Here is a 13,331-nt window from a genome sequence, read left to right on the forward strand (position 1 = left end):
AAGCATCATGCCATGCACTAAAGGGTTGCAGGTTCAATTCCCAGTCAAGGGCATTACCTGGCTTGCAGGTTTGATACCCAGCGTGTGCGAGGCAACCAGTCAGTGTGTCTCTCCCAAGTTGATGTTGATGTCTCTCTCTCTATCTTTCTCTCTCTATCTCTCCCTCCCTTTCTCTGCCTCCTCTTCCTCCCTCCCTTCCACTCTCTCTAAAAATCAATGGAAAAAATTGGGTGAGGATTAATTTAAAAAAAAGGACTTTTGCCAAACTGCTCTCTTGAAAGGGGTCTGCTCCTACAACTTTGCTGATGCTAGGTACTATGTTTTCATTTTTATTTAATGTCTTTAAACATTAGGAAGAAAAATAAAATCACCTTCCTTTCGGTTTTATTTATACATCTATAATTCTTTCAACTCATCTTCATTTAGTTTACTTACTGAGCTCTTTATATTTTGGTTCATTTTCATTAAGTGTGTTGCCTAAATAATTTTTTAAACATACATATATCAGTTTTATATACTTATAAGGTTAAATTTCTCAATCTTTCCCTTTATGTTTTTTGTCTTTGGGTTACCATGGTAAAGACCTTGTCACCCAAGACTAGAGACTAAGTCTATTTTATTTTATTTATTTTATCTTATTTTATTATTTTAGAATACTTCTTTGTACATGTATTTAAATTTTAACTATATTTGGAGTTAAGAAGGAGGGAGTAGAGTATGAGGATGGGAACCTCACTTTTTTCTGAGTGTTTAGCCAGTTTATCCAAGACCCCTTGTGAGACAATCCATTCTCTCCCCACTAATCTCAAAATCTGCTTTGTGATCTATCACACCCGTGGGTACACTAAGATCTGACCCCTTGCTGGGAGCTGGATGACACATGGCAGAAAGCAATGAAACCCTCATCCCTAATACTCTCTCCTCCCTCCACCACTGGCCTCATTTCTTTGCTTCTTATGGCGGAAGCAGAAACCAATGCCAGCGTCCCTCTGTCTCCATACAGTGGCAGGAGTACAGGTGTGGCTGGTCCCCACTAATCACAGACAGTCCAGGGTTGTGACTCCTGATAATTCTCCACACCTGTCTCTGCCACAATTCTTGCCCCTTTCAACTAGAGCAGCGGTCACCAACCGGAGGTCTGTGGACCACTGGTGGTCCATGAGGTCTGAAAGGTTGGTGACTGCTGAACTAGAGGGCTGAAGTGTGACTCTGTGAGTGTTCTCCTGCGACAGTGGTCGGCCAACTGTGGCTCTTTATATCTTGCTTCCACAAAATACCAACTTCTGCGCATGGGCCACGAAGTTTCAATCGCACTGTACATGTGCGCCCGCACGTGGTATTTTGTGGAAGAGCCACACCCAAGGGGCCAAAGAGCCGCATGTGGCTTGTGAGCCGCAGTTTGCCGACCACTGTCCTGGGACATGCTCTCGCTCAGGATATAAACCAGCTGCAGCTTTTCTTAAACAAGCTCTCGAGCTTGCTCTCACAACTCTTCCTAGAAATCTCTTACATGTGGGAGGCACTTATTTCTAGCTTCCAGCATCAAGGCAGTCATATAGAGTGTCCCCAAATATGTATACACACACTTTGAATAATTATAAAGGCAGTGTTTCTTAAAATACATTGCAGTTTCACAATTGAGCTATCAGCTGTGAAAGTGTGTATACATTTTGGGGGACACCTGTATTTTTTTTCTTTGTATATTCTGATGATCACTCCAGTGGGGGTTTGGGAGTGGGTGGATTGGAACACCTGTGATCAAGTGCCACCTTGCCAGAAAGCCAAATGGTGGTGTAATTAACACTCAATCTTGTCACTCGTGAATTCCAAGAACAACCTGTGCTTGTAACATTCCGTAAACAACGCACACACGTTACCTTTGATAGCTGCTAAGTACCCTCGGAGTTCCCGCTGAAGTCTGGTACCCTCGGCCTGAAAAACACACAAAGAGATGCTGAGCCGCTTGTCTGTACTCTGCACTGGGACATGTACAAAGCAGTAAGCGTCGGAATTATTACTGTCAGGGGCTCATTCTCGAAGGAACATAAATATGTAGAGCCCAGCTGCTGTGGCCCAGGGGTTGAGCGTCGACCCAGGAATGAAGCGGTCTCTGGTTCCATTGCCCGTCAGGGCACATGCAGGCTCGATCCCCAGTAGGGGGCATGCAGGAGGCAGCCAATGGATGATGTTTCTCTCTCATAGATGTTTCTCTCTCTCTCTATCCCTCTCCCTTCCTTTCTCTCTCTTAAACTCAATAAAACCATATTACAAATATGTGGACACAGATTAAACAGGATGCCTATAAGTCTAGATATTTACAGATATTTCATTCAGTTTAAAAGAAAAGGACAAAGCAAGCACAATTTTTCTAAGAATGGAAACTGTGGCCCACCGTAAGGTTCTTACATATGCAAGAGCTAGCAAGTCTCTTAGTTTTGGCACATGGTCATAACAGTTGGAAATTGATCACCACTGTCCAACATGGTAGCCACTAGCTACATGTGGCTGTTCAGTGCTTGTAACATGACTAGTCTGAATGGAAATGCATTATAAGTGTAAAATCAACACCTGATTTTAGGGACTTTATACAAAAAAGTCATTAATATGTTTTATATTAATTGTGTGTTAAAACAATATTTTGGATACACGGAGTTAAACAATTGGGGTATTAAAATTAATTTCACCTGTTTCTGTTCACTTTTTAAAATGTGGACACTAGAACAATTTAAATTACATATGTGGTTTGCATTATATTTCTTTTGGACATAATCAGAATAGAGAAATTGGTAAAATGTAAATTTTGACATATGAATCTTAGTTTTGTTTTGGATTACCCTTAGAAACTCTGCGACTCTGAGATTAGGATTAGATTGCAAGTAGTTGAATATGGAATTAACCCAGGAAATGCCAACAGGGGCATGGAGAAGTGAAGAGGGTCTACGGCCATACCACCCTGAACGCCTGATCTCGTCTGATCTCGGAAGCTAAGCAGGGTCGGGCCTGGTTAGTACTTGGATGGGAGAAGTGAAGAGGGGAGGGAAGAGAGCCATCGCAGGTGCAATATCAGGCAAGTTACCCCGTAGCCTTCGTCCCCCTGGGGAATTCTGGGAGACAGTGTCAAACCCTGTAGATATCCTCAGTGAGGGGCATAGAAGCACGGGCATTCATCCATCAGCTCCTGACAGTCATTGGTTGAGAACTGCTCCTGGGACATGATTTCCCCAATATGTCCACACAAGGGTAGAGAGGTCTCCAGTTACCAGAAAAAAGCCTCAGGCAAAAAGTCTCCCTTGCTGGCAGTTGCAACTAGATCTAGTGGGCTCAGAAAAGGTAGGTGCTGGGGCATATGTGTGGCATCCACAGTGTGTGCTTTCACTACACCTGAAAATATAAAAGTATATGTACTTTAATTGCATAATTATTTAACAAAATTGCAGAATGACTCCACCTTGATAATTAATAATATAGCACCTATATTATAACTCTAACTTGATCGTTAATAATATAGTTAATAACATAGCAACTCTAATAGTCATAAATAAATAAACAATTATTTGTTAGTATTTACCAAAAAGCAGGGAGGGATGAAGGGAAAATACCTACTTCCTTCAGTGAATTATTATCTAGTAGGGGAAGTAAAATATCTAAATAGAAAACGTCAAAGTAGATTACATTTAGCTCTGCAACAGCCATGCAAAATATTTAGAGGACAAAGCAAATAAAAATATTCATCAAATTTAAAGGTAGTGATGAATACAAAGAAACTCCGAAAAGAAGCATTTAAGACAGGGGTAGGGAACGTCCACAGGCCGCATAAGGCCCACACAATCACTTGGTCTGGCCTGTCAAGGCATTAGAGATGAGTTAATTAAATGTTTGACCAAATATAGCAGGCTAATTTTTAAATTGGTAATTTTGTATGACCTGCAAATGATGTTATAAATATCCAAATGGCCCTTGGCAGAATAAAGGTTCCACATGCCTGGTTTAATATTATGCTGGTCCCCCAAAGGGATTCTATATAAGTATATTTTCCTAATACAGTACAGATATAGTGATATTATTTTTATGAAATATATGTAAAGCTCAGGTGAGGTTTTCTTTTTCTGCATTAAGCTCTAGCTATTTCTGTCAGCTCTGTAAATCCGGGTACTACCAGATAAAAGCTTAGGGTTAATTCATTTGCGAGCACATAATGAACTTCAACCAGAATGGTTCTATTCAGGATGCCAAAGAAGTAATCATCAAAGTTCTAAACAACTGACTCCCTTTCTCATCTCTCAACATGGTTTAAAATAAAAACTCTAGATTTCCCTTGTCTTGCTGAGCCATTTAGAAATGTAGTGTGAAGGCAAATTGCCATGAGCTAGACCAGTGATGGTGAACCTATGACACGTGTCAGAGGTGACACGCAAACTCATCATTTTTTGGGTTGATTTTTCTTTGTTAAATAGCATTTAAATATATAAAATAAATATCAAAAATATGTCGTTGTTTTACTATGGTTGCAAATATCAAAAAATTTCTATATGTGACACGGCACCAGAGTTAAGTTAGGGTTTTTCAAAATGCTGACACGCCGAGCTCAAAAGGTTCGCCATCACTGAGCTAGACAATAATAATAATAATAACAACCCAGGTTGGATTTCCAAAACATCAAAGTGCAATGGGAAACTGTAGAGAAAGGATGAGGAGAATAAAGAGAAAATGCTGATGATAAACACTTGTAAAGATAATGAAAGAGTCAGGCCAAGGTCTGCAACATCACTATAAAAAGTCAGAATTTGGGGAAGAAAGAAACAGGTCTTTCTGCTACTATCTATGATATGACGGGCACTGTACTAGATTCTGAATACATAAAATTTTGAAAAGCAATGGCTCTGGGATATTTTATTCTTGTCACATCTACACTGCATCTTTCTTCCAGATCTGTTTTGGGGGAGGATGCTACATTCTTCCCCATTAATATCAAACTTGGCTGTGGGACTTGCCATGTGAGGGGAAGTGGCGTGCGGCTTCTGAGCATCATAGTCTCACCACCTCTTTGCCTACCGAGAGCCCCGGGCTATTCCAGAGAGGGGTTACTTCTCCATCATGGGTCACAGAGCAAAGGCAACATGAGGCGCATCTACCCTTCACATTTTCATAAGTGAGAAATAAACAACTGTTGTTCAAAGCCACAGAGGTATTGCTACTACACCATAACCTACCCAAACAACCTGATACCATGGTTCGCCATCAACAGTGGAAACGCTGAAAGATGGAGGCTGAAATCTAACAGAAGAAAAAAGCCAATGGAATGAGTGAGCAGAAGAGCACTAAAGACATTTACAAAAACATTTCAGAAAGGAAATCAAATTGGGAAGATCAAAGATAAAGTGGATGGTTTAGCAAATTGAAGCTCTAGTGCTGGTCAAGTGAAGGAAAGAGGAAGAATGGTTCAGAGAGAGGACAGCAAGACCCAGAACCATTTGTCACAACAGACGGCAAATCATTGAGAGATATTAGTATCTGTAATTAGATATGTGATTTACCTGGACAGATCCAGACCACCTGGAAACCTAAAGCCCTAAAAGGTACAATTGGGATTTAAATAGGATTGGGATCCCTTACGGCAGTGGTTCTCAACCTTCCTAACACCGCGACCCTTTAATACATTTCCTCATGTTGTGGTGACCCCCAACCATAAAATTATTTTCGTTGCTACTTCATAACAGTAATTTTGCTACTGTTATGAATCGCCATGCAAATATCTGATATGCTATATGTGTTTCCCGATGGTCGCGACCCACAGGTTGAGAACCGCTGCTAAGGCCACTTTTCTCTAAGTGGTTAAGTGTAGACCTTGGGGGTACTACATGGCTTGCCTAGGGCACATGCGGCCACAAAATAAACTACAGCATCTCTCTGGAACAACAATTTATTGAGGCTGAAGGGGAGCACATGGGGAGAAACCGTTATTTTATAACCACCGGGCCACCTGTTGTGATGTAGAGAGAAAAACTGCATAGAGATGAAAAACAGAACTTCCCAGACATCTCCTGCTCTCCGCTGTCTGCTGTAGGGCCTCTGCTCTACCACTGCCCATGGGCCTCCCCCGAAAAATCTGAGAGGCCCTGAGCTAAGACAGGGCTCACTTCTCACCCAAAAGGATGTTTTCCCCTCAGAAAGTAATACAAAGCCAACTATGGTATGGCCATAAGTCACCACAATTGTCCAGAATATCGAAATAGCAAAGGAGTAGTGGAGAAGGGTATTCTTCTCCCAACTATTGAAGGAATAAAGGCTGTCAAGTTATGCCCACAATTAAGCCATTGGTTTTTCTTTCAGAACAAGAAAGAGAATGATTCATCTAGCCCAAAGAAACAATAACCATTTTTTAAATTAAATAAGAATCCCAAGAAGAGATTTTTTTAGCTATAAGAGTGGAAGAAAGTTCAAATTATGCAATAATGGCTTAAACAGATGAGTGCAATTTAAGTAGATAAAATTAAGTTCATTTAAATAACCTTATTCCTGCCCTGGCCTGATGGTTCTTTTGGTTAGAGCATCCCTGTACATCAAAAAAAGGTTGTTGGTTGGATTCCAGATCAGGGCACATACCTAGGTTGGGGGTTTGATCCCCAGTTGGGGTATGTATGGGGGAGGGGGTGGACCAATCAATGTCTCTATCACATTGATGTTTCTCTCTTTCTCTCTCTCCTTCCCTTTCTCCACAATCAATAAAAACATATCCTCAGGTGAGGAGTAAAATAACTTTCTTTTTTTCTAATTATTAAAATTCATAATTTTCCCCCTGAGTATGAAGGTTCATAAATCATTTGGTAATAACCATATTAAATTGCACTTATATTTATCTGAGTCAGAAAAAGTAAGAGACTCTCAAGAGAAATGTTCACCTCCTAGAATATGCCACAGAGTAGTCCTGCACAAAACCTATTGCACAATAAAGTTTTCTTAACACCATTATTCTGTGTGAGTTATAAGACGTTTTATGTTTGAAATAAATTCTTACAGCACTGCTATTTCACTGAAGTTTGTTCCAAATTCCTCTGAAAATTACCACTTTGGTAATGCAGCCTTGAATATTGCACGCGTGCGTGCAAGAAAGAGACTCAAAATTTCACATCCTTGAGACTATATGCATGTTTTCTCCCTTCTTACCTCTACAAGGTGAGATAAAATTATTATTCTGACTCATGGTCACACTATTCTCAGGGCATAGAGCCACATAACAGCAAATGAGTGCATTATAATTCAGTTGTCTGATTCCCAACTCATACTCCTCTTTGTCAAGATCCAAGAAGGATTCACCACCTACAGAATCCCTTGCCCTGGCATACAGTATAATAATGTTAGTCTGGTGTTAGAGGTTCTTCGTTTATTTCTTTTCAACTGAATCATTTATCAATGTCAGGAGCTACTACCTCTCCAGCCCAGATGGTCCCCCAGGCCCCTTTCTTCCCACACAGCCCGAGGGAGGAGGCCTGCTTTCCTCTCCTTATTAAAACTGCTCCCACCTGCTCCCTCCCTTGGGTGTCACATTCTTGCAGAGCTAGTGAGAAGGAAGCAGTCTCCCTACTTCCCTGCTTCCCAGCTATCCTGGAGAACAAGCCAGAGTCGTGCTGGGTTTCATCACGGAGATATCCAAAATTAACAGGCATGCAAAAAAGTACACATGGTTTTGAACCTTATGAAGGTCCGAGAAGCACTGCCTCCAGGCAAAAATTCCCTTCATTCCTTTGCTGAGCGGTATCTCAAAGCTGTTGTTTTCTTCTTATCCTCCTGAGGACTGCTCATGATATCCCCACCAAGGATTAGGGTGAAATTTAAAACCTAACTAAATAGTCAGAGAAAGAATGCAGAAGGTACATCATCACAGGAGGATTCAGATATCTTTGTTACTGAACACAAATAAATCACATTACATACCTAATTAAATGTTTCCAGCATCTTTTACAGCAGTTGGTTCTCAGTAGCACCAATTCCTTAATTATTGATGATGAAAAAAGATGATGAAGATGATGATGATGAGTGTATGTATCTTGGGGCAAAGGTGGGGGTGGGGGTGGGGTAAAGGGGTGCAGTTCCCTGACTTGCTGGGCTCAGGACATCTCATTTGTTGCTTCCCAAACTTACTGGGCTCAGGACAGCTGCCTTGAGGACCCTGGACAGCGCCCAGACATGTCTGTGGTTCAACCTTTAAAGATTTAATCTATGTAGTGTCAAAGGACTGGCTATAAATGCAACCTCATCAAGGTTTCCTATTGCATTCTGGTAAGAGCACAGAAGAGTAGAAGATTTTTCCCCAAGGTGATCCAGTTGGCTGGTAAGAAGAGCTACCATAGATGGTCACACAGAAAAGCTCTGGTAAACCTCTAGCATTGGGCATACACACAGGGCTGCAATAAATTATGTGTGAAAATTAATGAATCCAGTTGTTTATTATTTAGATACACTAAATTCTGATGCATTAACATATGCTAGTGTTAATAAATACTTTATGCCTACGACTGTAGGGCCTAATAAAGAAGGTATACTCTTGTTAGATCAGCCACTGCTGCCCAGAAGAAGCCATAGTTGAGGCATTAATTTGACTGAATTGTAGACACCATCCATAAAATGAATGAATACTTTCTAAAACACTAAGCTCAGGGCAGCAACCACTACAAATTCAGGGGCACCAGGCTCACACACTACCACGCTCATGACACTGCAGCCCTGTCTTGCAAAATCAAATACAATGGATTTTATTTATAAGGTTATACAGAGCTAGCAAATCACTTTAAGGCAATAAGTAATCAATGCTTATTAAACAAGCAATAGCTTGTTGAATTGACGTGTTAAAATATAGCAAATGTAGTAATAATTTATATTTATAGATCATTTTTGTTATAAAAAGAAAAACATAGACAGGAGGAAAAAAAACAACATATACAATACAGATGATTTTTTTTCATTAACTTGCCCCTGTAACTCAGAAACTCACTGTGAGCTGACGTTTGGAAAGGGGCTCAAGGAGAAAGCCAACAGTACTAATAGATATATGAGACTTGATCTGAGGAGATGTAACTTCACAAAGTGGTGATTTCACAAAGAAAAGTACAGTCATCTCATCTGTGGTCCTGAGCCGACAGAAGGTCCTGTAGTTCCATTATTATTTTTGCTCGATACTGACATTTTTCTCTTGAAAAGGCCAAGTAACATATTAAATTAAAATTGGCTCAACTTCTCAGAGTTCAGACAGGTCAACTCAATCTTGAAAGCCATGCTACTGCTTTCTTATATTTGAAGCTCAGAAGAAAATTAAATTGTCAAGGAGATGAGACTTAATGAAGCAATAATCAGCACCTTGATTAGCAGATGACTAATGATATGTAATATCAGAATCCACTTATGATCAAAGCCAACAGTAGTCTGCGGAACACTACAGGCATTCTTGGTTTACCAGGAAATGGAGCTCTCCCTATCACAAGTTCAGGTGCATGAAATGGAAGACAAGACTTTTTCAAAGGTAACAGTAGCAGGTTCTCTAAAATTTCCATTTTTTGTTTTCTTGATTTGAGATCTTTATAGTAAACAAGAGCTGCCTTAAGGACCCAGCACTGATTTCAAAAAACAATTTCTCCATTTTTAATAATTTTTGGTACACATTAAGGCAAAAGATATAAGATAGGAAATCAGAGAAGATTTTGAAATCTTATTCCTGGATGGATGGCATTAGGGGCTGGTACATGGGAGGGAAGTGGATATCAAAGAGAACATCTCAGCTTTCACAATTTTATCCAAGCTTCACGACCCAATGTCCAATTATCCCTGAGTCATCAACTCCAGGTATAGCTATGATATGAAGACCAAATAAAATATACTTTCTACCTTTCACCAAAACAAAATTAGAAAGCTCATTAGTAATTATACGTACTATTTTTCCATGTATTTCCCTTAAGCCTTGAGTTTATACAGACCTCTAGTCTTGTCTTTTGGAAAAGCTAACCCAGCGTGTGTACAAGGGGATGGAACTGCCTAGTTAGAACCATTCAACTCATCACACCATGCAGGCTGCATACAGTTTGAAGATATGCTTTATTGCCGTTAGGCAATTGAGTTTGTGACCCTTGAAGAGCCATTCCAATTTTTCCCCCTTTCATTGTGTATGAAGAGACTTGACTTATGAGGTACATTAGGGGAATTATACAAAATCTTTTCAACTTTTGCCTTAATACCTAGAGTACAGAATTGAATATAGTCGGGGAGAGACTGACCTAGAAATTAAGGCAAACTGCACAGGTGTTCCACCCCAACAATAACTCTTCCTGAGGCATACTGTTCAATGTCCCTTTCTGGGGATATGGATGCCAGCTCGCTATTGACACTGTTCTATCATGTCCAAATGAGACAGGATGTGGAAGTTCTAGAAAAACAACAGCTACATCAAGCTTCAGAGATGCATCACTGGGAGGGAAGAAGTGCCTTGCCTCTCATTACTCCAGTCATAATATAACAGCCAAAATGTTTCTGAAACTGCCATTTATGATGCTGCATTAGGGTATGAGGGCTGCTATAATAATATACCAGAGACTTGGTGGCTGAAAAAAAAAACACACAGAAATTTATTTCTTCACAGTTCTGGAGGCTAGAAGTCCAAGACCAAGTATTGGCAGGTTTGGTTTTGCCTGCGGTCTCTCTCCTTGGCTTGCAGACAGCCTCCTCTTCCCTGTATCCTCACATGGTCTTTTTCTGCATGTGGTCATCCCTGTGTCTCTCCTGCTTCTTATGAAAACATCAGTCTCATTGGGTTAGAATCCTTCCATATGACCTCACTTGATCTTAATTTCCCGTTTACTGGACCTGTTTACAAATACAGTCACATTCTGAGGTGTACTGGAGGTTAGTTAGAACTTCAATAGGTAAAATTAGGAGAGACACAATTCAGTCATAACACTGTCCTCAAAGCAAACCTTTAATATAGCAATAAAGTCTAACACTAAGTGGTCCCTTTGTTCCAGAGACTGTCGTAAGTCTCAAAGGTCTATTAACCCATCATTCTCCCAACAACTCTCTCCTGTTGGCACATTCTTACACATGAGAAACTGAGGCACAGAGGCTAAGAAATATGCCCAAAGGTCACGCATCTAGCAGATGGCAAGCCTGGGCAGTCTGGGATATCTAAATCCCATAATCTGACTCAAGAACCCGTATGCTTGACCGCTGTCCTCTATGCCCCAGGCTTTAAAGGCATGGACGCCAACTGCGGATGCATGAGACCGTCCCAGTGGAATCAACTGCCCATCTATGAGAATAATTTAACCAAAGGCATTCTCTGTGCTCTCATGATGCAGTTCTACTCTATAAACAAAACTACCAATTGTTCACTCTTTCTCATGATTCCAGAGTATGTTACATGTGACGCATAGCGCACAGTGGCGAAGTCAGTGGGCTGTGGGGCTGCACTGCCTGGCTTTAAAATAGGAGCTCTGCTACCTCTAACTGAGCAACTTTGGGCAACACTTAACTGCTCTGGACCTCTGGTTCCTCATCTGTAAAATGAAGATGATAACATCACTCACTTCCTGGGGCTCTCATGAAGATCAGGGGGGGGACAGTCCATGTAAAGTACCAGACACAGTGCACATTCAATAAATGTTGGATGACTCTCTCTATCTGATACTTTTTAAGTGATAAACTGTGCAAAGAGTGGGTGTTTCATAAAAGCTTAACTAAGTTCTGCTACATGTCATGTTACAAAGGGATATTTTCATGAGAAATGTACAAACCCGCCCCAAAACAAGTTAATTGGAATCTTAGAATGTCCCCTTGTGTTTCATTTATACTTCTAAGTCTCAAATACACAGTTACATTTCCAGAAAGTTTGTGTTTATATCTTTAAATATTGCAGTAACAGAAGATCTTAGAGTACAAAGAAATAATTTATGCAGATATATAAGAACCACTTAACAATGGATATGAGAAAAATCAAGCCAATGTCATAACATTACTGTGAGGAAATAAGAAAGCAATGAATACCATGGCCAAAAGAATAATCAAGATCATTCTCAAAATAAAAGATTTTGTAAAAATACTTGGTTTTCTTATGCATAAAGCAGAATTATAATTATGGATTGCTAGGAGAATCGAGTAGAACAGTGTACAAAACACATTATAAATGCCAATGCCTACTTATGGAAAGTCTTCAGAATAAAAATACTTCATTGCTGCTTTTATATAAGCCATTCAGGTGTGGCTTTGAAATCTGTAAATTTTTAAAGCTCCTTAGAAGATTCTTATAATTGTCCAGGTTTAGAAACATATTAGATGTGCAATTAAGGATGCCATTATCTTTATTATATCAGTATAATGTCAGGTTTACATTCAAATTGTTACCCTTATAGGACAGCTCTTTAGAGACACAAGTCAAATTTGTGAGCCAATTCAGAAGTCTGGAGTGGGGCCCAGGAATCAGTATATTTAAAAGTCCTCCAGGCAATTCCGATAGTTATGTGGAAACCTCTCCTATAATTTTGCACTGTGTCTATCACATAATTAAGACTAAATGTGTTGACAGACACTCTAGTATGTAGCTATAGTACGAGATGACCAAAAATTCCCTTAAAATATGTCTGGCTCCAGATCTCAGTCAGTCACCATAAGACATTCCTTATAACACATTTTCATCACTTAGATGGCAGCTCTAATGCAAAATCAGCCATGGGGCTTACAGGGTGACATATGAGAATCACAGGCAATGGGAACCAACAATATTGATGCGAATCTGAGCTTTAATTGCAACTCGTCTATGCAGATGCTCACAACACTTCAGACGGTCTCCTAGGCTTGGATGAGAGATATGCCTAATTCTCTGCATCCCATTGCCAGAACGGTGCAGTCAATCTGGGGACCATTTAGAGAGGAACATCCAAACTCAGATAATAAGCTCACTTCACAGGGAGAAGTGGAAGATACATGGAATTGGTCTCTAAATGAATGCGGAGGGATTAACCCCCGTTGGCATGTTGGTTAATGTAGTTAAGTAAAGTAAAATACAATTAAATATAGGGAACAGGATAGAATAGATGAAAGGAAATCTTCAGAGCAATAACAAAAAGAGCTTCCACTAGAAGTGAATTCCTAATGGCTTCCTAGGCAGTGGCACAACAGTGCTGCCTGGAACATCAGTAATTTGGGTCACATTTTAGTTAGGTTTCAACTAAAGCTTTTAATGTATACAGGCCATAACTGAGGAGATATTCTTGTAGATGGAATGAAACAAAAAGGGTAAAGAGGATAAAAGATAAAGATTCCTCAATGAACATTTTTGCCCCCCCCCCCCGCCC

At 40.1% G+C, this 13,331-nt stretch overlaps 1 protein-coding gene across 2 annotated transcripts in view; it reads right to left on the reverse strand.

The window, feature by feature from the left end:
- The window catches only part of AMPH (amphiphysin), a 146,604-nt gene that overhangs the window by 66,801 nt on the left and 66,472 nt on the right, over positions 1 to 13,331 (reverse strand). For both annotated transcript variants that reach the window (XM_081101825.1, XM_081101826.1), the window contains exon 3: positions 1,878 to 1,932. In XM_081101825.1, the coding sequence (XP_080957951.1) occupies positions 1,878 to 1,932 (55 nt within the window). The remainder of the gene's footprint in view (positions 1 to 1,877; positions 1,933 to 13,331) is intronic.

The sequence above is a fragment of the Myotis nattereri genome (assembly GCF_964212035.1).
Source record: "Myotis nattereri genome assembly, chromosome: 11".
In the NCBI taxonomy this organism is placed as follows: domain Eukaryota; kingdom Metazoa; phylum Chordata; class Mammalia; order Chiroptera; family Vespertilionidae; genus Myotis; species Myotis nattereri.